We start from the raw sequence: 26,021 nt of genomic DNA, 5'->3' as shown, positions 1-26,021 counted from the left end.
GTGGCACGGCTTTGTGGTAGCGTGGTAACTAGCCACGGCCGAAGCCTCCCTCCAGACCAGACTAGAGACAATTTAGAATTTAGTGGCGCTCACCACTGCACCAGGGAGGTCAATGTAAAATAATATGGTAATACAGTAGGTACCTATTACCATATTATTTTACAACTTGAAATGCGGATATGCTGATGTATCACCCAGCCACCGAGTTCCAATGTGGCCGACTACCTACTGATTCTCTATTCCAGAGAAAATTGAAAAATACATTTATTCAACGTATTTCAACGTGTTTTCCACCTGCAGCAGAATATGTTCGGATTCTATAACGTTTATTTCAGCGGAAAATTTAATTTATATTTACTCTCCATATCCGAATTTATCGAGATGTGGTACCTATTGTAATGATAATGTATTTTCCGGGACGAAATTCGGATACGACATCCAATCTTAATAGAGACTAGTCAACTATTTGTAATTTTATGATAGTGTTTTTATCTATATTTTCAGGAAATTTCTATATAATTTTAAATACACTATATTAAAAATTTACTCTCTTTAATATCCGAATTTATCGGGAAGTGGTACCTATTGTAATGATAATGTTTTCCGGAACGAAATTCGGATGACATTCAATCTTAAGGTGACGCAGGACGCTCGACCGAAATTGGCAGCGCACGTGGGTAACATGTTTGCTTTTCATTTGACATTGTATGAGAAAGGTGAGAGGCACGATGATTTTCCCAGAAATCAAGCTTGCGAAAAGGGTTTAGGGAAAGTATTTTTGAGAAAAAACTACTGAATTTATGTTTGTAAAGTAAAGTTATTTCAACTAATGAATAAATAAACTATGTCTAATGATAATTTTTTTTAGAATTTTCATATCCCTAATCTTATTTATTTACGCCCAAAGTTGTCATAAATTTAGTGTTAAAATAGGAATCTTTTGAGGCTCGTAACTTTTAAATCAATATTTTTTTCAATGTTTCATATATCAATAAACCTAGATAAAGACGAGATAAATCGATATAATTCTTAGTTTTGTGCGTACAATATCGAATATTGTTGTATTTTCCCTCCTACGTTTGTATGAAGAAAGCACTGAAGTGAGTTCCCTTAATAGAGACTAGTCAACTATTTGTAATTTTATGACAGTGTTTTATCTATATTTTCAGGAAATTTGTAAGTAATTTTAAATACACTAGGTATATTAAAAATTACGCAACCAGCAGAATCCGAAACTGCGTTTGTGTGTGTGTTGTGGTTAAGCTATTTTTGATATATTTTTTAAATTAACTAGTCAACTACGCTGTACTTAGAGATATTATAGTGCACAAGTGTGTGCACAAACACAGGTGCATTCTTATAGTCCGACGAGAGTCGAGACGGCAATTCAACACGATCGGAGAGAAATCAGGCGAAGGACCAATAGCTTGTGCTCTTAATCACATTAATGTAAGAACTTTTATGTATAGCGTTCAAAATGTGTATCCTATTATACAGTATAATCTTCTATAAAAATAAAATAATAAACTAACTGACTAAATTGCTTAAAATATATTTGCTCAACAAACAATTCTAAAGACCATTTAGAATTGTAAGTGTAATCTAAAATGTGCATCTGTAAATATAAATAAGAAAAAATGAAAACCATGTTTAGGTATACATATTAGTACAATGCCAGTATGGAGAACATAATATGTTCTACATGATTTATTTAATAAAGTGCTAAAATATTTACCTTTGTTCAAACAATCCTAAAGACCATTTAGAATCAAGCGTAATGTAAAAACGTGTGCCTGTAAAAACAAATTATGTAAGACCATTGCTTCCGCTACTCAGGTAGATAATGGAAAGTGCACGTAGTCTCTTCCGTTATTTCAAATGGAGAACAATTAAATGTTCTCATCTTGAAATTAAAATAAAGCGCGCGATCCGAGCTGAGCTTTTAATGGAAATGATAAAATGCATTTCCTCTTTTAATGGAATTTGTTGGTGAAAAGATTTAAAAGGAAAGATTAAGGCGTTTAGCTTACCTTTGAGCTTGAGATACGAATAGTTTTATTATTGGAAATTTCGATGTGGAAAAGCGGATTATGGAAACGGCGGAATAATATTGGATTTTTATCTTCTTTAGGAACTTCATCTTTTGTATACTTTTATCAATGACTGGTTTACGTTTGACTATGGTCTTCTTACAACTACAAACGACAGAATTTGGATACGAGACAGCGTAGTATGAAAATGAAGAAATATGTATGTCAGTCAGTCAGCCCCGTGGGCCTATAATAACAGGAAGGTCTCAAGTTCGATGCCTCCATAATGTTTTCAAAGGTGTGCGAAGTCTGCTAATCTGCATTTGGTTAGCGTGGTAGACTTTGGTCAAAACCCTTCTCACTCTGAGAGAATACCCGTGCTCTGTAGTGAGCCGGCGATGGGTTGATCATGATGATGATGAATGTGTGGGCTGCAAAAGATGCAGTGCAAACAGCAATCGGGGTTTTTGAAAAAAATTTAATTGACTTGTTTTAGTGTCTTTTTTGCTCTCTCAATTCTGTTTTACCTTTAGAGTGTCCTTTCTTTCGTCTATCTGTGCCGCTGTGTCCCCCGCTTCGCTCGTCGATATATCGGAAGCGAAGTCGCAGGTCACAGTAGGTATCGCCACCTGTTGCGTTTCTATTGTTGATATTTGACTTTCCCTGTACAAACAAATAAAGTTATTAACTTACTGCCATAGATATTTAAACGACAAAATATGAGTCACAGATAGGACAAAGTTGAAAGCTATGAAAAAGCTCGTTGGCTATTTTTTACTCCATACTACATTAACATGATTTAGCTTGCAAGAGAATGGTATAGAATTTGTTTTATATAAAGTGTTTTGTGGTGTTTCGAATTATTTCGTACTTTAGTTACCCTATGCCTCGTGTCATGTGTTGAAATTGAAAACTTGAGTTTTTGAACTTGGTTACAATAACTTCCTACTACTTCCATACTAATATTATAAATGCGAAAGTGTGTCTGCCTGTCTGTCTGCTAGCTTTCACGGCTCCGTTCAACCAATTTTGAATAAATTTGGTACAGAGATAGCTTGCATCCCGGGGAAGGACATTGGCTACTTTTGATCCCGGAAAACCAAAGAATTCTGAAATTTATAGTTGTTATTATTAAAATACTAATGAGTTAAAAAAATTGTTGCGAAAATTATTCGATATCCGATCTACGCTCTAAATCTCTTTGGTTATTTTAGTAGCGATCGTTTATTTGATGTCTGGGTATACGATTGCTCTATGCAAATAAATGGCGATTGTGTTATTGGATATAAATATAATATAAATATCCCACCAAAAATATTTTATGTAAAGGAGATGGTCACTACCCTATATGTATATTATTTGCCCCAGAAAAATAAGATTATGCATCACGATGAAACTTTTACCCTTGGGTTAGTTTTTCTAAGGTTTTTCTGTGTAAATTAATAATAAATAGTATTAGTTTACACAGAATAATAAATAGTACTAGCTTATGCTCGCGACTTCGTCCGCGTGGACTACACAAATTTCAAACCCCTATTCCACCCCCTTGGGAGTTGAATTTCCAAAAATCCTTTCTTAGCGGATGCCTACGTCATAATAGCTATCTGCATGCCAAATTTCAGCTCGATCCGTCCAGTAGTTTGAGCTGTGCGTTGATAGATCAGTCAGTCAGTCAGTCACCTTTTCCTTTTATATATTTAGACTATTAGAATTGGCAACGCCCACGCCGGGGGTATAAACAAAGTGGACGAGGTAGGCATAGCCTGCATGCCTTTTGGCGCGTTCATAAAGCTCTTATTCTAATACCTTGCCTATTATTATTAAAATTGGCAGCGTCTACGCCAGGGATATAGGCAAAGTGGATGAGGTAGGTACCGCCCGTGTGCCTTTTGGCGCGTTCAAATAGCTCTTATTTTTATACTTAATTACAGCTATCTCCGCCACCGCTCCAAATTTTTCGTAAGTCCGTTTAGTCGCACGTTAGCGCGCTCCCCGTCACCCATACCGCGCACTTTGGCTGCGCTCAACGCGCTGCTGAAGGAGTCCCCTCGCTGTGACACATTTGCTGACAAATGGGCTGACCTCATGGGTCAGATTTTGCACTTTTGTGAAAATTTATAATTTTGCTTTTTAAAATTTATAATTTTAACAATTTTTGTAAGTATGTTTATGTTAGTTTGTACTCGTAGTTTAATTCGTGTAATTGGCTTTATGGCCGTTCTAATTAAATAATAAATAAATAATAATAATAATAATAATAATAATAATAATGATACTTGCCTATTATTATTAGAATTGGCAGCGTCCACGCCGGGGGGCATAGATATGGTGGATGAGGTGGGCATCGGCCGCGTGCCTTTTGGCACGTTTGAAAAGCTTGTCTGCTGCTCGTTCTGAAATACAAGAGAATTTATAATTATTAAAACTAGCTCTTTAAAAATAATTTATTAATAAATCAAAAGTAAAGTGGCAGTCTACACTAACTTTAAGTTTCGATATATCCTCTCGTCCAAAATTCCTCAGTGCTTGAAGACCAAAGTCTTCGAACAGTGCGTGTTGCCAGTGGTGACATAATATGATATGATTATGGCTCCGAGACATGGTCGCTAACTATGGGCCTCATAAAAAAGCTCAGAGTCACTCAGCGGGCGATGGAGAGATCAAATCAGAAATGAATAGATTCATATGAGAACCAGAGTAACTGACATAGCTCAATGGGTAACGAAGCTAAAATGGCAATGTACAGGGCACATAGTTCGAAAAACCGATAGGCGATCGGTTAACATTAAAGAGTCGCAGGGAAACGCTGGATGTCGGTGGCTCAAGACATTGGCACGTGGAAGTCCCTTTCTGTTTATTTCTGATACGAAACGAACATGTGACACAATGTACTAGTGGCGCCATCTCTCAATGACTAGAATTAAAGGTTTTAAATTGAGTCCACTTACGGGTCTAGGCCCCGGTTTTTTCCTGAGGCCTCGCCTCGCCCGCGCCTTGGTCGCGTAGTATATGCGTATGTACATGAACACCATGATGCAGGGCGGTATGTAAAGTGCTAACTTTGAGCTATGGTCTTATAAATATGACCAAATGCCTCTTATGGTAGAGACCAGGTCTAATTTCTTAATGTTTATTTCTGACATAGTCAAACGAACATGCGACACAACGTGCTGGTAGCGCCATCTCTTATCAATGACTAGAATTAAAGTGATTCCTTTTGGATTTTTGCAACTTACGGATCTAGGCCCCGGTTTTTTCCTGATGCCTCGCCTCGCCCGCGCCTTGGCTGCGTAGTATATCCGTATGTACACGAACACCATGATGCAGGACGGGATGTAGAAGCTGCCCAGCGCAGAATATATCACGTAGCCGATGTCGTCCGACACCTGTGGACAATGGATACTTATTTAATTCTGCGGAAAGAATCAGCCAGGCTGTTCATCGTGGGACTGCAGCCGCGGAATGTGATTAATTTATTGCCGTCGCGTGCTAGTTAATACAGTGATATTTCAGTATCTATCAAATTTATATTGAAAGACTATACAGTTATAGGCGACAGGTTGAAATAGCAATCGGGGAGGGAACGCCTCGCACACCCGCACTGCCCCCGCACCTACCCGATGCGGGTGAGCGCGGGTGACGTGCGGGTGTGCGAGGCGTCTTTCCGCCTCATACTTCGATTGCCATCTCAACCTGTCGCGGACTATATTTCTGTAATAAAAAGGTGTAGTTTTGAAGTTGCAAGGGCTTAAAAATAAATGTTTGGGCCTGTATAATTACATATCAAATTATACATTGTTAACAGAAATCCGAAAAACCACAGACAATATCCTAACCCTAACGACCCCCTCCCCTCCCCCACGAAAAAAGACACCTAAGCACATCCCTGACGACCTCAAAGATCAAATCATTTTTTTATTTTTTTAAAGAATATTAGCCATATTAAATGACTAATGTTCCCCTTTCCTCTCCAATTAAGCGTCAGGCTTGTGCTAGGAGTAGGTACGACAATAGTGCAACGGGCGGGATTTGAACCGTCGACCTTTCGGTTTTCAGTCCACTCCTATACCGGTTGAGCTATTGAGGCTCTAAAATCATACCGACAATGCACCCTATCCTATTTTTTAAAGCTAAGACGTGGACTCACAGCACATAGCGGCCAGCAACACTTCGCAGCATACTGTCCAAAAAAAAAACTTTCGCATTTATAATATTAGTAGGAACTAGGATAGTAGGACTATGGGAAACGTAAAATCATTTTTAATCCGCCTTTCCGCCAGAGTGGTTTAGCGTTGCGGGAATGCAGACATATTTGTGAAAATTGCCATTTTTCACACCATTGGTTTTTAATTAACGCGTGCATACTGCAGAGGGACAGCCCGGGTAGCCGACGTGAAAACATGTCAATTTTGAATTCAAAACACTCAACATGGGATTTTTATAGGTTCATCCAATTTACAACGTCGTTGACCTTCCCTGGCGCAGTAGCGCACGCTGTGGTCTTATAAGTGGGACTTCCCGGGTTCGATTCCCGGCAAGAGAAATTTTGAATTTTATAATTTCCAAATTTTCTCTGGTCTGATCTAGTGGGAGGCTTCGGCCGTGTCTAGTTAAGTACCACTCTATACGCAAAGCCGTGCTGCCAAGCGATTTAGCGTACGGTGCCGTGTCAGTCAGTCACCTTTTCCTTTTATGTATTTAGACTACTTATACGAACACAGAGTAATGGACACCCTCACACCATTCACAGAGTAATTCCGACAGAAGCAGCGGTCACGTTTTCACTTACTACCCTTTTCTAGATCGTTGGGCGAAAATGCCTTTCGCTTAAGCAAGTGAAAGACGACTTTAAACCCTTTGCTTAAAGTTTATTTTATATCACAAAGGTAAACGTGAAAAGCGTTTCTTATGCCGTGTGTGTATTGGGAGATATGATTTTGAAGCGATTGGGTTAAATTTTATGGGTTACAACGCTTAAAGTATGTCCAGAGATGCCGGGCGGGCGGGTATTGCAATACTATTACTAAAAGGGTACAAAACTCCTTAGTTTTGTACCCTTTTAGTAATAGTACTGCAATACTAGATGATCTGTACCCTTACTTCAATCGAGTGAAATTTCTGGACAACATTTCATTATCTAAATATACAGGTTGTAACTAGAACGCTAGCAAAAACGAAAACATGTGATAGTACTCATGATTACTGATATGATACAACAAAAAGAACGCGCTATAAAAAATCCTACATTTTGTAAAATTTCACGATATATTGCAAATAAAACATCTGACTGACGCTAGAGGTCAACGAACGTTGCGTAAGTAGGCCATTCGGAGTCAGTGCCGCGTCGTAGGCGGGTCATTGACCCGAGTTTTGCAAGCTATACATTGCGGGGTTTGAAAAATACTAAATCACTAAAACTACTCTTGGTGCCTATTGGATATTGTTTAGATATGTAGTATAAAAATAACGCTTTTGCTAGCGTTCTGGTTACAGCCTGTATTTAGAAGACGTTAGCTTCGCATTCGCTGCTCTACGGGCTCAAGCGTTTCAGTTTTCATTAACCGTCCTCTCTTTGGCACTTCACGTCATTTCCAATTTAGTCTGCTTAGTAAAATTCTGTGAGTTGTTCGTGCGCAGTACCCAGCACATCGGAATTACACTTGAAAATCCTGACCAACTTTCCATTTTCATTTTTGTATTTATGACGGCAAAGCCGTCCTTAACAATTAAAATTATAACTGAATGCACATTAAACAAAACGGAAATGCCCCACCTAGTGGCAAGAACACAAAATTGTATTTTCCCGGCGCGCTTTTACAGAAATCATGACGTGGTCTGATTATTTGATCGGACTGACTCAAGACTCACTTTTTAGTTAGCATTGGCTAGTCTCATAGGAGACGATGTTATCATGACTCATTATTATTGAGGGTAGGTATAGTTGAGGGTAGTCTGTGATGTCTCTCGTAGTGTGCGAGAATAATGTTAGTGTGCCCACGAAGTCTAATATGTTGTAGTCCTGACTTATCCGTCTTAATCATTATCATCATTAGCTTCTAAAGGCTTTCAGTCTTTCCTACATATACTATGCATTTCAAATGTAAAGACATCCGTCATTTTTTTTTCATAATTCATAATTCATAATTCATAATTTTTTATTGCAAAAAATACACGTGAAGTGGTGTTACAATATTTTTTTGGAAACAGTGTATTACCAAGTATGGCGTGCAATGTTATTAAGTACAATAATGTCAATAATATATACCTAATTTAAATAAGTCATCAATAATTAGTATTTAAAGGAGAATATTGAGTACGAAACAAAATAAAATATTGCGATTACAAAATGTCAATTATTAAAATTAATAAAATATTATTTAAACAGACATCAAAAGTGGAGAGAAGTATGTCAACATGCTGTCATTAAAATTATTATTAGTTATAGTACTTAGATTAGTAATTGTTAACAACAAACACTTTATCCGCCAAATTATCGTTCTTTGAAGTTTAAGAAGTCATTAACCGAGTAAAAACAATGAAATAATAACCACTCGTGTAGCTTCCGTTTAAATTTAGGAAGTGTCATTTCTTTCATGGCCGTTGGTAGATTATTGAATATTTGAATCGCCATACAAAATGCATTTTGTCTATATAAAGTTAGTTTGATTCTGGGTACAAGCAGTCTATCTTTATGCCTTGTTACTCTTTGTAGAACCTGGCCATGAGTTTTAAAGTATTCGGGATTCTTTTTGACGAAGATACAGACTTCCTTAATGTAGATACAAGGTAGGGGTAATATCTTAAGTTCTTTGAACATGGGCTTACAGCTATCCAGAAAGTGAGCGTTACATATAGCACGAATGCATTTTTTTTGGACTTTAAAAATTCTATCTGCATCTACTGAGTTTCCCCAGACAACAATTCCGTAACTGAGTACAGACGACACATATCCATAATACGCGCATAGCACCGCTTCTTTACTTGACACTTGCCTAAGTCTTTTTAGTGCATACACAAACTTTTCTACTCTATTGCATAGGTCATTAATGTGTTGTTTTCCAGGTGCAGTGACGGTCTAATGTAATGCCTAAGAATTTAATTGTGTTGACTTCTTCAATGATTGAATTATTATATTGAATCATTATAGGTATTTCCCTAGCTTTTGTAGTTCTGAACGCAACAAATTTAGTTTTTTCAATATTAATCTGTAGATTATTATTTTCGAGCCAGTGAACTACTTCGGTAAACGTCTGATTTATATCTGATTCAAACAATTTTTCATCTTTGCATTTAATAATTAAGGTAGTGTCATCGGCAAATAATAAACAATGATGCTGGGTAACGTTTGGCAGGTCATTTATGTAAAGTAAAAATAAAATAGGTCCTAAGATACTTCCTTGTGGAACTCCAGAACAGTTGGCAATAAAAGAAGATTGAGCGATTAACTTTTCGCCGTTTATTATTTTAGTAATTTTTGTACACTGCATTCGGTTCCTAAGATAGCTTTGAAACCAAGCATTGGCGATTCCTCGTATTCCATACTTATCTAATTTAGAAAGCAGTATGTCGTGATTAACAAAATCGAATGCCTTACTCATGTCTAGAAATATAGTAACTATTGGTATTTTATCATTTATACTTTCAGTGATTAATTTGGTTAGATTGAAACATGCCTTAGTTGTGGAGCTATTTTTTTGAAATCCAAATTGCTCTTTTTTTAGAACTTTTGAATTTACAATGAAGTTAATTAATCTTGAATACATAGCTTTTTCGAAAACTTTTGAAAATATAGTAATTAAAGCTATTGGTCTATAATTATTCATTTCAGACTTTTCCCCCTTTTTAAATATTGGATTAACTACAGTTTCTTTTAACTTATTTGGAAAACTTCCCAGTTCAAATGACTTATTAATTAGATAACTTAAGGGGACACTAATTTTTTTAACAACTTCTTTAACGATATCTGTTCTGATGCCATCAGTTCCTACGGCGTAACTTTGCCGTAGAGATTTTATGATTTTTACAACTTCATTTGAATCGGTAGGTGTAAGAAATAAACTATTACTGTTAAATTCTATTTTCTCTTTTATAAAGAATATTAGCCATGTTAAATGACTAATATTCCCCTTTCCTCTCCAACTAAGCGTCAGGCTTGTGCTAGGAGTAGGTACGACAATAGTGCAACGGGCGGGGTTTGAACCGTCGACCTTTCGGTTTTCAGTCCACTCCTTCACCGGTTGAGCTATTGAGGCTCTATATTTATATATTTGAAACTAGCTTATGCTCGCGACTTGGTCCGTATGGACTACACAATTTACAAACCCCTCGGCGGTGTTCTCATGATTACAACATGGGGTTATTCAAGGGGCGGACCAACAATTTCCTGAAAGGCCGGCAACGCATTGGTGGTTCCTCTGGTACTGCAAATGTTCATGGGCGGCGCTGGTGACCCGCCTGCTCGTTTGCTCGCCATTTTTATTAAAAAAAAAACCTAAATCCACGCGGACGAAGTCGCGGACTTTTATCTATTTGGTCCAGCATATTTCGAGTTTTAAGAGGTCCTCCTGCCAAAAGTTCTAAAATTATTATTGTACTTAAATATGAAAATTTAATATTAATTTAGAAAAGCTCAGATATTTTTATGACTTTTAATTTAATACTTAGCACTCATAACTGACACTTCAAAATAATTGAAAGGAAATTTTCGCAATCTACTTACGAAAATGTTAAACGAAATATTTTATCGTTCAAAATGTTCATACTTATTTTTTTTTTCATAAAACATTATATTCAGCAGGGATGATAATATCTGCATAAACTTTTAATTTCATTTTCATGTTTTGATATCAATTCATCATCATCATCATCATCATCATCATGATCAACCCATTGCCGGCTCACTCACTACAGAGCACGGGTCTCCTCTCAGAGTGAGAAGGGTTTTGGCCATAGTCTACCACGCTGGCCGTGTGCAGATTGGTAGACTTCACACACCTTTGAGAACATTATGGAGAATTCTCAGGCATGCAGGTTTCCTCACGATGTTAAAGCAAGTGATATTTAATTAATTAAAACGCACATAACTCCGAAAAGTTAGGGGTGCATGCCCGGGATCGAACCCCTGACCTCCGATCAGAAGGCGGACGTCCTAACCACTAGGCTATCACACCGCTAGCCCTGCCAGATGCAAATTACCAAAAATAATTTTGAATCCTTTTAATTAATACAATTTATAAGTTATTAAAAACATTAAAACTTGGCAAGTAACGATGAAATCCATTACTGTTATTTACAGTTTAATGGTCGAAAGCGGAATCCTTTTACGCACTTAATATTTACTAGATGATGCCCGCGACTTCGTCCGCGTGGATTTAGCTTTTTAAAAATTCCGTGGTAACTGTTTGATTTTCCGGGTTAAAAAGTCTATGTCCTTCCTCGGGATGCAAGCTATCTCTGTACCAAATTTCGTCAAAATCGTTTGAACGGGTGGGCTGTGAAAGGCTAGCAGACAGACAGACAGAGTAACCGACATAGCTCAACGGGCTGCGAAACTAAAGTGGCAATGGTCAGGGCACATAGTTCGTACAACCGATAGACGTTGGGGTCCCAATGGGGTGCTGGAATGTGCGACCTCGCACCGGAAGACGCAGCGAAGACCCCTCACTAGGTGGACGGACGACATCAGAAGTCCCTACAAGAGACCTTCGTCCAGCCGTGGACGTCTATCGGTTGATGATGATGATGATGATGATGACATACCTTAGAGAATAATAATAGGATTGCGCAAACCCGGAAGGGGAAGAAAGCCCTGTACTCCTAAATCCTAATGCAAAGAGCAATCTTGGTTATATTCGCGACATACAATTTGTATGCTAAGTAAAAGAGGAGTCGACGGTTAAAAATCGTTGCCATACATCACTTGACGTAGTTTTAACCTTTTTACTAGCGCTACTCGCTACTCGCTACTCGCTAGGGATGGGCGTGTGACTATGAATTTGTGATAGATGTACTATTTACTCTATACACGGAGAGTTTATGTAATCCCATACAGATTTCAAACAGCAAAGTGATTAGTGTATTATAAATAATATCTATCCCGGCTGTACTCACGTACTAGTCGACGTTGGCCCGACTAGTTTCGAACCCATCCGGGGTCCTTTTACAAGAGGGTCAGTTCGCGCGCCGCCGCCCGTAGAGCCCGCTGCGAGGGTGGCTGGGGTCGGGAGACGTTCGGCAGCTGTCTCCCCCCCCTACCCCAGTTTAAATGATTAGTGTATATTATGGTTCCTTATTTCCTTTTAAGGTACGGAACCCTAAAAAGTTTCCAGCTCAGCATTTTGCTGTATGTCTTGAAGACAGCGCTGATTTTCAGCCAGGACCCTAAGCCGGGTGCCACGGAATCATGTTACTTATCAACCTAACCTACTCAATAACTGAGTAAATGTGTGACAATTGGGTATTTGACTCCAATTTTATTATTACTTTATTATAAACTAGGATAAAAATGATGACGTAAACTGGAAAAACTAATTAAATTATAAGCATTTAAATATTTCTGATTAGACAGAGATAGCGATATAGCATTTTGACGTCATACCTTATAATAAATAAATAAATAAACGTTTATTCGCTGGAATGTGGGTACATGTAGGTGTTACATCAGTTGAGTTGCCTGACACATTCTACCAGATCCTGGTGTGCAAATGGTTAAAGAATATTACAATTACATCAAATTTTTTTTTCTAGTTCATTACATTTACGAAATCATAAATTTAAACATTACTCAATCAGATAAAATAAAATAAGGATTTCCATGTCGTAGTTAAAAACAAAATAAAATATACAGTGATTACAGAATAATTATAAACCAGTCATTTAAAAGAAGCAGAACAAAAGCATACTACTTACTAATGCCATAGCTTCGTGCGGCTTCATACAAATTTTCGTTTTGCGAGAAATGGATAGAAGACCCTCCCACTCCAAAATTAAAATGCCTGTAACTTTGTAAATCTTTGTTGGATTTTAATATTTTTTACAGCGTACGTCATTATTTTTATCCTAGTTTATAATAAAGTAATAATTTTTCAAATTCAAAAGTAGGAAAATACCCAATTCTTAAAATTCAGTCTTAATTTAATTTCAGTTTCCCAGCAGAGCTGCTTATTCTGTTGAATGTTGTCGATTAAAAAAAACCGGCCAAGTGCGAGTCAGGCTCGCGCACCGAGGGTTCCGTAGTACAGTCGTATTTTTTCGACATTTTGCACGATAATTCACAAACTGTGATTCATAAAAATAAATAAAAATCTGTTTTAGAATCAACAGGAGAAGCCCTTTCATATGATACCCCACTTGATATAGTTATCTTACTTTGATAATTGAAAATACTAATTATTAGTTCATGACCACAATTGTTTTTTTGTGTGACGTGACCACAAATTCACGGTTTTCAGATTTTTCCCCTAAAGCCAGCTATAAGACCCACCTATCTGCCAAATTTCATGATTCTAGGTCAACGGGAAGTACCCTGTAGGTTTCTTGACATACCGACAGACAGACAGACAGATAACAAAGTGATCCTATAAGGGTTCCGTTTTTCCTTTTGAGGTACGGAACCATTAAAATAAAAAGATCATCATTTATCGACATTAAAGAGAGGGTAATGGGTACATCCCTAACCCACTAGCACGTCTACAGCAATTTGTTTCGCGAATATGTTTGTTTGCGTATTCCCGCATACCGCCGTACCTTTCATGAAAATATGAGGTACTACTCGAATTTTCTTTTTCGCCGTGAGCCGCGGAGATTATGTGAGAGCGGGGTAATGCATGTGACATTAATTTTAGAGATTTATTATATACACTGTATTAACCACAGAAAAATAAAAAGCTGTGATAGCCTAGTGCCTATGACGTCTGCCTTCTAATCGGAGGTCGGGGGTTCGATTCCCGGGCACACACCTCTAACTTTTCGGAGTTATGTGCGCTTTAATCAATTAGGTAAATATCACTTGCTTTAACGGTGAAGGAAAACATCATGAGGAAACCTGCATCCCTGAGAGTTTTCCATAATGTTCTCAAAGGTGTGTGAAGTCTACCAATCCGCACATGGCCAGCGTGGTAGATTATGGCCAAAGCCTTTCTCACTCTGAGAAACCCGTGCTCTGTAGTGAGCCGGTGATGGGTTGATCATGATGATGATTAACCACAGAATTCACTAAGCCATAACTGGCACACCGCCTCTGGCTCTTTCTCTCAGAATAAGAGGACCACCACGTTGGCCAAGTGCGGATTGGCAAAATTCACATCATCATTATCATCAACGGATAGATGTCCACAGCTGGACATAGGTCTCGTGTAGGGACTTTCACACGCCACGGTCTTGCGCCGCCGCCATCCAGCGGCTCCCTATGCCCTATATAACAACGTAGGTATGTATTTAAATAACCAAATTTCCGTTTGTATACCTAATACCTAAAGAGCATAAGCGCTGAACACTTTTATTATGTAAACGGTGGAAATCTGTTAGTGACGGTAAAGGGTATAGGAATTAGGTTGTAAAAAGGTCCTACACACTTTGTCAGGCGTCGATAGCGGACGAGTGGGGACTGGGTGCTTTTAATGTCTTTCGGATATCTGCCAGAATGTAGAGCTATCTACTCCAATCTGTAGAAATTACACAGACTAAAAATCGGTCAAGTGCGAGTCAGACTCGCACTAGAAGGGTTCTGTACCATTGTCCAAGAAATAACAGTTTTTATTATTTTAAATTTTCATAGCCGCCATTTTGGAATTTTTATTATTTTTTGTTATAGCGGCAAAAGAAATACACATTCTGTGAAAATTTCAACTCCAACTATTATGGTTCAAGAGATACAGCTCGCTGACAGACGGACGGACGTCCGGCTGCAGACTATGGTCTAAGACCTTCTTTTTTTTGAGAGGAGACCCGTGCTCAGTAATTTGAGCTTTAAGAAGTTATAATAATATAATATTTATTTATTCAAACAACTCAGTACAGTAATCAACTCTCTGGAATCCTGACCCCTAAACTAGGAAATCCCGTGTCTTAGGGGCCAGTGCCTTCCCAAACATAAGATATGAATAGTTAATAATTTACAGCTAGGTATTACAACTATATAAAATAAATAAATAAACAAAACACAAGGTTAAAGCGTGAAACAAACTATGGGACGCGTCCGTAAGCTATGGCTAAGAACCGCTATTGATAGGCGTCCACAGTCGTCTTGCGAGATATTACGACTCGGACGCATCCGCGACTTTTGTTTCACTCTTTAGAATTGTATGCTAATTATGTTTAATGATTACAAAAAGAAAAGAATCAAAACGAACGTTGTATATTATTGGATACTAGCTGCCCCCGGCGAACTTCGTGCCGCCTAACAGTCGATTCTTTTTCAAGTTTTTATTTTTTTCTTTCCGTAAGAACCATCCTCGTACTTCAAGGAATATTATAAAAAAAGAATTAGCGAAATCCATTGAGGGCGAAATCGGTTCAGCTGTTCTCGAGATTTGCGATCAGCAACACATTCAGCGATTCATTTTTATATATATAGAAGATGTCCGATTTGAATCCGATTTCAATAATGCGAAAGCATTCGTACAAACAGTACTACGGACATTTAGTCCGAATATTTCTTCCGAATTTGACACTCACGGATGACGGAAGTCGGATCTAGACGTTAACTACCATAAAACTTGTTCTATGATTACTTCGGAACGTATTTTCAAAGATTCGGATTTCGGATCGGATGTAGTGTGTAGGTTACCGCTCGGGTTTCTTTTTAACATTTCAATACGAAACTCTTAAAAGACCCTGCAATTCAACTCCTCTGCCAGATGTGCTTTGTGCCTTAATATAATAAAATCTATCTGAAAAATGTAAATGCAGACAAAGTAGTCAAACTAAAAAAACTATTTCTCTATTCACTATTATTGCATCTTATTGAACGTCGGAGCTCCCTTGAGAGGTTTTATTATGTAAATGTAATTGTAGAACCTGTTTCTAAGAGCACCTAAGAGATGTCTCAGGTATTGGAAGTTTCACTTCGGTACGTGAATGAAAACGTAGGGCACGGTTGGTTTAATTCCTTTCAGTTATTCATGAATATACAGGATGTAACCAGAACGCTGGCAAAACGAAGACAGGTTTGACGACCTCCCTGGCGCAGTGGTGAGCGCTGTGGTCTTATTAGTGGGAGGTCCCGGGTTCGATTCCTGGCAGGGGGTTGGAATCTTATAATTTCTAAATTTCTGGTCTGGTCTGGTGGGAGGCTTCGGCCGTGGCTAGTTACCACCCTACCGGCAAAGCCGTGCCGCCAAGCGATTTAGCGTTCCGGTACGATGCCGTGTAGAAACCAAAGGGGTATGGGTTTAATAAAAAATGCCATACCCCTTCCAGGTTAGCCCGCTATCATCTTAGACTGCATCATCACTTACCATCAGGTGAGATTGCAGTCAAGGGCTAACTTGTATCTGAATAAAAAAAAAAGGTAAAATTACTGATATGATACCACAAAAAATCGCGAAAAAAAAGCCTATAATATTTTGAAAAAATTCACGATATATCTCTATATATAAAAATGAATCGCTGAATGTGTTGCTGATCGCAAATCTCGAGAACAGCTGAACCGATTTCGCTAATTATTTTTTTTATAATATTCCTTGAAGTACGGGGATGGTTCTTACGGAGAGAAAAATTAAAAAAAAATCCTGAAAAAGAATCGACTGTTAGGCGATACGAAGTTCGCCGGGGTAGCTAGTTGCAAATAAAAGAACTGACTGACGCTAGATGTCAACGATTTTTGCGTAAGTAGGTCACTCGGAGTCATTGCTACGTCATACGAAGGTGGGCAGTTGACCCGAGTTTTGCGCGTTATATGGGGTTGAAAAATACTAAATCACTAAAACTACAAAATGACGCAAATGTTTATTGGTATTGGATTGTGTTTAAGAGTTTTTGCTAGCGTTCTGGTTACACCCTGTATATAGTACGCGACAGTACGGCAAGCTAATACTCCTAAAGGTAGGTAGTTGGCTAAATAATGCCCCCGCCTGCCATACATCGGGTTTTTAGTTTTTTTTTTACCTGACAACTTTTCAAAATTCAAAAATTCAAAATTCAAATAATTTATTCAAAAAAGGTAATAAATTATACTCTTTTTGATGGTCTGTTGTTGGATTTGTAAGCTGATATGATGTTGATAATTATTACGCGAATTTAATACTAAAGCTACGAGGGTTCCAAACGCGCCCAGTTGGTCTAACATGCGCACCGCGAGAAAATTTTGTCTACGCATTATCTAGTGTTTTTTCATACAAATAAGACGAGTAAATGCGTAGACAAAATTTTCTCGCGGTGCGCATGTTAGGCGTTCAGGTCTGAGAAGACCTCACGACAAACTCAGTTCGTCGTTTTCTCTATATCTATAGATGTTATTTTTGTTTCGGAAATCTGTAGGTCGCACTGTGAAAGTCGTGAGGTCAGAGGCCAGTGCGCGGAATCTTGGCGCGTAACAAATAACCTCGCATTCGTATTCATTCTCACGTTTTTTCGGACCCTACCCTCTCAAAACGGTTTCATTTCCACGTTATAGAGTTACTGGATAAGCATTTTGTTTGAAACGAAAAGTTTTCTTTTAATTTCACAATCACCCCTTTTTAGGTAAAGTCGTGGGTATAGTTTAGGACCTGGAAAGGGACATAGGCTACTTTTTATCCCGGAAAATCTAAGAGTTCCCACGGGATTTTTAAAAAACCTAATTCCACGCGGACGAAGTCGCGGGTATCAGCTAGTGAATAAAATCTAAATATATAAAAGGAAAGGTGACTGACTGACTAACTGCCTGACCGATCTATCAACGCACAGCTCAAACTACTGGACAGATCGGGATGAAATTTGGCATGCAGCTATCTGCATGCCAAATTTCAGCCTGATCTGTCCAGTAGCTATTATGACGTAGGCATCCAAGGATTTTTGAAAATTCAACCCCCTAAGGGGATGAAATAGGGGTTTAAAATTTGTGTAGTCCACGCGGGCGAAGTCGCGAGCATGAGCTAGTAAAAAAGAATTTTCTCGATCTGAATTTGATAACATCATTGAATTTTTGATTTCTATGACACTTCCATGCTTCACCATAGCTGTGTACTAGGAACGTTTAACCCATTTTACACGGACTCCAACAAAAAGGGATGGGGATATTAGGCGAGAATTTCCATAGCGTTTTAGTCGAGTGTGAATTACTTTGTACCTTTTTTAGTGTCTCCGAACGGACGCCGGCTTTATTATGCTAAAATGCCGCTTTTGTTGACGTTTCTGAATTGATATTAAAAGGTTTTTTTTTTCACTGATAAAATGTTTATGTGTACCTACCTACTTCAAGTCATTGAAACTCTGGGTTGGACATTCGAGGAAAATAGGACCTACTGTGAAAAGGAAAACTTGAGTCGTTCACAAGGAAAGTACTTCAATTGGCACCGATTCTAAGCACAACCTAATTTTAGAGTATTCGCGCCCTCTTCTTACGATTGTAATATGAAAAGGACAGAAGCAGTTTGACATTTCTAAATTTAATTTTTAGATTGTAAAACCCGTGATTTAAGCACGCACTCGCGAACCTACTGTTTAAATTTGTATTGTGCACTAAAATTTAGAGTCTTTAAATGTGAAAGTCATGTTCCGTTCCTTTTTTAGCATTAGTAAAAAGAAAGGGATGCAGACACTCTAAATTTAGTTTAGACAGAGACTAGAGAATGTTGCCGATTCTCTAGTACACAATTAAGGAAGAATTAAGAAAAGAAAGAAACACAATAAAAAAAGGAATTAGCCACAAATGTATACTTACCTACGGTCGAAATAAGACGCTCCAAATCGCTGGCGATCTTTAAAAACCGTGTTAAGAAACACTATCTGTCACTGTAGATTTTCTGCGATAAGAATATGTACAGTTAGCTATGTATTATTGTTTAATTACATTACATTGATTTTATATATTATTTATATATATGTATATATTATATTATACTATATAACATTATATTGTATAGTATGTACCTATTAGAGTGTATGTTTATGTATGCCTATATATATATATATATATATATATATATATATATATATATATATTTATAACTACATTGCGACTCCCCGTCTTACAGTTCTATAAGTTCTTAAGTATGGGTTGCCTGGAAGAGATCACTTTAGTGATAAGGTCGCCCTTTGTTTTTTAAGTGTATCCTGTATTCTTACTCTCTGTAATTTTAGTAACAATAAAGTTGTTTTAAATTAAAATTAAATTACCTATCGCCTCTTCTTTTCGCCAAAATAGGCTTAGGCGATGATGAGGTCTAGGTTGGAGCGCGGTTGCCTAGGAGATGCCTATTTACTGTGTGTTGTTTCGGATTGACTATGCTGCGTAGGCCCTACTGGCCGCTACAGCGTCACCGGGGGGGTTGGCGAGCGCGAAGCTCCGCCTGGGGGTGAGCGCTAGGCTCGAAGAAATAATTTGAGAGGTCGAGGGGCTACGTCCTCCTAAGGGCGCCTCCTGCGAGGCTCGGCCCACGGCTTAGGATGACGTTGGGATGGGTGGAGTTGTCGGTTTTGTTGGTTAGTCCGTACGCCCCCGAGGCCGTGGCGTGAGTCCACGTCCGGGTGACGTTAGAAATCGGGGACCTCGTCTTCGCCGGCGAAGACGCTGTGATAAGGTTGAATTGCCCAGCCTATTGACTCTTACCTTGAATGCATTTATAGTACGCGAGTCACCCGCACTCGCCCGCACTGGGTTAGCGCGGGGGTTTCCTCATCATCCTTGCCATCTTGACCTGTCGCGGACTATAGATTATACGTGGCAGGAAACACGGGCGCCGGAAGAGAAGATTCCACACCTTCGTGGTTCATAAAAACCGGCCAAGTGCGAGTTAGACTCGCACACCGAGAGTTCCGTACTACAGTCATATTTTTTTGACTTTTTGCACGATAATTCAAAAACTATGATGCGTAAAAATAAATGAAAATCTGTTTAAGAATACACAGGTGAAGACCTTTCATATTCTTACTTCGAAAATTGAAAACACTAATTATTAGTTCATGACCACAATTTAATTTTTTGTGTGGTGTAACCACAAATTCACGGTTTTCAGATTTTTCCCCTTATGTCTGCTATAAGACCTACCTAGCGGCCAAATTTCATGAGTCTAGGTCAACGGGAAGCACCTTGTAGGTTTCTTGACACACCGACAGACAGATAGACAACAAAGTGATCCTATAAGGGTTCCGTTTCTCCTTGAGGTACGGAACTTTAAAAATGCCAGGGAGCGAACTAGTGCTACTTCTTTTTAAATCACACGACATTGAAATCTGGGGCAAGTCAGTTAGTTATGCAGACAAGACTAACAGCCCCATTATTGGGTTTAACCATCGACATGCGCCGTTACATCCCCTAACGATGTGTCATTATTTTAATATTGCCTCATTATTTTTATTCGCCTTTAGAAAAAAACGGTTCAGATTTTATAGTATCTGCTAGTTTGTTAGTCTAGTTTTTTCTTTCCTAAGTCTTTACAGTGAAAGAGGTGATAGCCCAGTGGTTAAGTCTAGGCTTCCTAAGGCCTGGGTTTCTATCCCTAACTTTTCAGAGTTAGGGCATTTGTGCACTCATCCGTATTCGTGTTTTTTAGGTAAGCAAAAATAAGGCGATCGGTTTTTTGTTTACATAAAACACAAATGCGAACTGAATACGGATGAGTGCACAAACACCAGTGAGTTTTAAGAAAACATCGTCAGGAAACCTGCATGCCTTAGAGCTCACAAAGATAATATGTCAAGTCTGTCAATCTGCACTAAGTCGGCGTACTAGACTAATGGCCTTATAACCACTCTCATTCTGAGAAGAAACCCGTACTCAGTAGTGGACTGACGATGAATTGACGATGAATATACCAAGTGGGGTGTAATATTATGAACGGGCTTTACCTGTAGGTACATTCTAAAATAGATTTTTATTTATTTTCATGCATGGAATGTATGCATGAAAATAAATAAAAAATCTGTTTTAGAATGACGAAATGACGAAAAAATACGACTAGTACGGACTGTGCTCGAGTCAGACTTGCACTTGGCTGGTTTTTTTTAATTTTTAGGGTTCCGTACCTCAAAAGGAAAAACGGAACCCTTATAGGATCACTTTGTTGTCTGTCTGTCTGTCTGTCTGTCTGTCAAGAAACCTACAGGGTACTTCCCGTTGACCTAGAATCATGAAATTTGGCAGGTAGGGTAGATCTTATAGCTGACATTTGGGGAAAAATCTGAAAACCGTGAATTTAGGGTTAGATCACACAAAAAAAATTAAAATGTGGTCATGAACTAATAATTAGTATTTTCAATTTTCTAAGTAAGATAACTATTCGAGTGGGGTATCATATGAAAGGTCTTCACCTGTGCATTCTAAAACAGATTTTTATTTATTTTTATGTATCATAGTTTTTGAATTATCCTGCAAAATGTCGAAAAAATACGACTGTAGTACGGAACCCTCATTGCTCGAGCCTGACTCGCACTTGGCTGAATTTTAGACTAGCGCTTGGCAGCAATCAGAGGGTTCAGACCTGGTGGCAAGTGATGATGCAGCCTAAGATGGAGCGCGCTTGCTTAGAAGATGCCGATTCACTCTTGTCTTGAAGGTACCAATAAAACTGAGTTTCATTTTACCACAGTAACATATTTTTGCAATGGAATTACTGTTTTATTTCGTTCGCATATCAAAGCGTGTTACAAAGGTGAGCCAAATTAACGCAATCTAATGTGAGATAGCGGGTGGTTATGTTCACAAGCGGAGCGTTTAAGATTGTAATTTAATAATAGACGTACCGTATCTAAAATACAAGCTAGTAACAAAACCACAACAAAGTAAAAAAGTAATATTTGTTTCTACACGTGCATGTACATATTTTTTGTTTCTTTTAGTCACTACCCATATTATACTTAAATGGGAAAGTGTTTTGTTTGTTGATTTGTTCATCACGTTGCAACGGAGCAACGGATCGACGTGATTTTTTGCAAGGGTAATGGGTATAGTTAAACACCTTGAGAATGACATAGGCTTTTTTTTTTTTTTTTTAATAGATATAGCGAGCAAACGAGCAAGCGGGTCACCTGATGTTAAGTGATTACCGCCGCCCATGAACATTTGCAGCACCAGAGGAGCCGCCGATGCGTTGCCGGCCTTTTAGGAATTTGTTGGTCCGCCCCTTGAATAACCCCATGTTATAATCTAGTGGGAACACCGCCGATGGGAGTTGGTTCCACAGTTTGCACGTGCGTGGAAAGAAGGATCTGGCGCAGCGGACGGTCGAAGTGCACCAGACACCCAGATGGTGAGGGTACTTTTATCCCGGAATATCAAAGAGTTCTCACGGGATTTAAAAAAACCTAAATGCACGCGGACGAAGTTGCGGTTATCATCTAATGGTATTATGAGTCAAAGTAAGAGTCTTTTATTCAAATTGGGTACCACTGTACCCTTTTTGATTATTAGGTTGAATTTGTCAGATAGTTTATGCTGACACATATTTTTTTTATTATAATTATTTATTTTCTAGTTAAAAATTACAATTGAACGTAAAAATTACATTTGAACGTAAAAATTACAGATCGAAAATATCATCTAAACCACCGCAACGAGGCAGGGTGCCCAGAACGATAGCAGCGTTACCTCGTTGAATGGCCAGACTAATATGCTGACCGAGATAACTTTTTTTTATTTATTTATTTATTTATTCAGATACAAGTAAATCTTTGACTACTTAACCTGGAAGGGGTATGGCAGATTTATCGTACCTACCAAAACGCTTTTCCGGTAAACTTAAAACCACGAGGGTTCCAAACGCGTCCTGAGAACTTATAAGTTCATCATATATTATCAGAGCCTCAATAGCTCAACGGTTACAGGAGCGGACTGAAATCTGAAAGGTCGTCGGTTCAAACCCCACCCGTTGCACTATTGTCGTACCTACTCCTAGCACAAGCTTAGCTCTTAGTTGGAGGAGAAAAGGTAATATTAGTCAACATTGACTAATATTCTTATTAACAAAAAAGTTTAATATATCCGCTCCTCTTATCACAGAGATCGCTTCCCACTCAGCAGGTACAGCAATAATTTTCAGTCGAGGCAAATATTTTCGTGTATGCTTTAAATGAATTAGCGAGAACGCTTGGAAATTAAGCTTGGAGCGAGATTACCCAAATGTTTTTGACTTAGCTCCAAAACTTATTACTTTACTTACCTACTGCTTAATTAAAACGAATTGAAAGTATACTTAAATTAAAATATACTTCATTAGCTTATAATGACTTCATCAGCGTGGACTACACAAATTTTAAAACCCCATTTTACCCTCATAGGGGTTGAATTTTCAGAAATAATTTCTTAGCGGATGTCTACGCCATTATAGCTATTTGCATGCCAAATTTCAGCCCTATCCGTCCAGTAGTTTGAGCTGTGCGTTGAATGTTGATAGATTAGTCAGTCAGTCACCTTTCCTTTTGTATATTTGGGCTAGCATGCGCCCGTGACTTTGTCCGCGTGGACCACAACCCTTGAGACCCCAATGTCTATCGGTTTTACGACGATGGATTAATAATCTATCTATATATATGGATTAATGATCTAGATTTTTAACGATTCAGTTAGTTAACACCTACTTAACACAAACAACAATATGATCAAACTTTCTTTGTACAGGTACAAGTTTGGTGGGTATGTTTACAAATTATATTGTAGCAAACAAACAAACAATATATTATTAAGTTAATTCAATCGAGCGCAGTCAATTCTCGAGTACGGCTCGAGATTTATAGCTCGTTCGTTTTGATTTATAATAATATCTACGGTTGACTTGGTAAGAGAATTGAATTATATTTTTATATACAATATATTATGATGTACTTTATCATAATCCGAATCAGTGGGTAGATTCACTTGACGACTCAAAAGCATTTGTAAAAGTTTATGTGAATAAAAATGTCTAATAGGTATTTTCCATGCGAGACCAATAATTAATCTATGGTATTTTCCCAGATAATTTGACATTCATATTCGTATATATAATCCGTACAAAATGGGGTTTCACGTGCCATTTTAATTATAATATGTCAACTGTCATGTCAAAAGTAGGTACGATTTTACTCCTCCCACGGGGCGTTTAAAAATATAAATCCAAGCCGAAGTCGCAGGCATCATCTAGTTTTCCGATTTTTTAAAAAAAAAGAGATAGCGAGCAAACGAGCAGGCGGGTCACCTGATGTTAAGTGATTACCGCCGCCCACCATTTGCAGCACCAGAGTAACCGCCGATGCGTTGTCGGCAAAACAAAATTTTAACATTTCATTTCCTCTTTATTTCAGACATCTCTATCTAAACGCGATTGTGAAGCGAGACTGAAAAGTATAGGTACATCCTAAAAGTGAACGATAACAAATTCCATTCAGTCCCCTAATTTAGTAACGCTGAAAAGAACGGACAGAAACAAATACTCTACGCAATATTTCGAGCCTAACGGACAGTAAAGAAAATTAAAAGCGATAAAATGCTATTATTCTTGCTGTTATTGCCCTACGTCGCGACAAAACATGGAAAGAGAGATGAGATTTCATGTAACGGACTAATTTTCGACCACGTATACTTTGACAGGGAAGTGTTGGTCGAAAAACTGGGACGACCGTATAACTTAGTCGTGCATAAGTTTTCTGCAACACTATTCTTCAGTCACACGGTACAAAACGGAACGGTTGTTGACTTCCAAATCATGTCTTGTGATATAAAGAAAAAGGCATACAAATGTAGAGATATAGACGGTGTTCCCGGAGGATATGCTGTAGCATATGACTCTGGTAATGATGACATTTACTTTGGCGGCCACGACGGTATATACAAGTACAATTTCTTAACAAAATCAGCAGAGTTTTTCGCCGAAGAGGGCAAATCTATTTGGGGGCTATTCGTGCGAAACAACTTTTACTACATAGAATATCCATCGCAAAAGTTATATGTTTATGTTGACGATAAATTCCTTGAAGTTGCTGAAGCTATTGATATTGAAGTGGATATATTTTTTGTATCTAAACACCGAGACATATATTTTTCTAATAAGACAGCGCTATATAAAGTTGAAAAAGTAAGTCGAAGCACTATAATGTTGGATGATGCGATAAGTGTAAGACAGATAGTTGAAGACAGTTATGGGGACATATACTTTTGTGCTAATAACGGCATATATGTCGAAGATAAACCTTATGTCAGAGTTAAGAAAGTAGCTAATATAGATAACGCATTTGGTATGTCTTTTGATGAACACGATAGAGTGGTATATTCAGATAAGAACGCCATTTATAGGTTACTTAAAAGCAATGACAGTCGAATTTGCTATGAAATGCGAAGTTCACCACCAAAGAATGAAGATAAAGGTTTTAGAGACTATTTGATAAGTTAAATTAAGTTGTTGGTCAAAATTAATATAATACATGACGGAGCAGAGGTTCCTGTAGTGTTTTTAAAAAGCATGACGTCAGCATTGCTGACGTCATGTACACCCTTGTCACTCATAATTACTATCCACTAATAAACCTTTTGAATAGTCAAAGGCAATTTAGGTTATGTAAATTACAGTTTAATCATGTAAGCACACTTTTATTCACAATCAAATCAACCATCTTGATATTAAACTGATAAATGAGAAATCTAGATCATGTCGCGTATTTACATCACATCATCACATTACCGAGAATGTTAAAACTATTTTAAAACTAAAATACGAAACACTTAGCTTATTTCGCAGCACGCCCGCGTCGGATGAATCGACCTGCCTGCACCGTGGTCGCGAAGCAATGAGAGTGGTTTTTGTTAAGATGGCGGCTAGCAGCCCTATTTTACCGACCATTCCTTCAATGGTCACCGGCGGGCTACTAGCGCCATCTTTGTTA

General features: G+C 38.1%; 3 protein-coding genes across 3 annotated transcripts in view; 1 reads left to right on the top strand and 2 right to left on the bottom strand.

The window, feature by feature from the left end:
* LOC117993583 (TGF-beta-activated kinase 1 and MAP3K7-binding protein 1-like) overlaps positions 1-13,245 on the top strand; it is a 64,243-nt gene extending 50,998 nt beyond the window's left edge. Inside the window, exon 7 of the mRNA XM_069506965.1 lies at positions 13,224-13,245. The gene's annotated coding sequence lies outside the window, so the exon portion shown is untranslated. The remainder of the gene's footprint in view (positions 1-13,223) is intronic.
* The window catches only part of Octalpha2R (alpha2-adrenergic-like octopamine receptor), a 403,149-nt gene that overhangs the window by 11,788 nt on the left and 365,340 nt on the right, over positions 1-26,021 (bottom strand). The window contains exons 4-6 of the mRNA XM_069506894.1: positions 5,267-5,416; positions 4,311-4,423; positions 2,558-2,693 (exon numbers count right to left, since the gene is read on the bottom strand). Coding sequence (XP_069362995.1) covers positions 2,558-2,693; positions 4,311-4,423; positions 5,267-5,416 — 399 coding nt within the window. The remainder of the gene's footprint in view (positions 1-2,557; positions 2,694-4,310; positions 4,424-5,266; positions 5,417-26,021) is intronic.
* Positions 1-26,021, bottom strand: part of Rpt4 (Regulatory particle triple-A ATPase 4) — a 162,721-nt gene that overhangs the window by 43,322 nt on the left and 93,378 nt on the right. The window lies entirely within an intron of this gene.

Source organism: Maniola hyperantus, chromosome 24, assembly GCF_902806685.2.
Source record: "Maniola hyperantus chromosome 24, iAphHyp1.2, whole genome shotgun sequence".
NCBI lineage: Eukaryota > Metazoa > Arthropoda > Insecta > Lepidoptera > Nymphalidae > Maniola > Maniola hyperantus.
The sequence above is the reverse complement of the archived record's forward strand: the minus strand, read 5'-3'. Positions and strand labels throughout refer to the sequence as shown.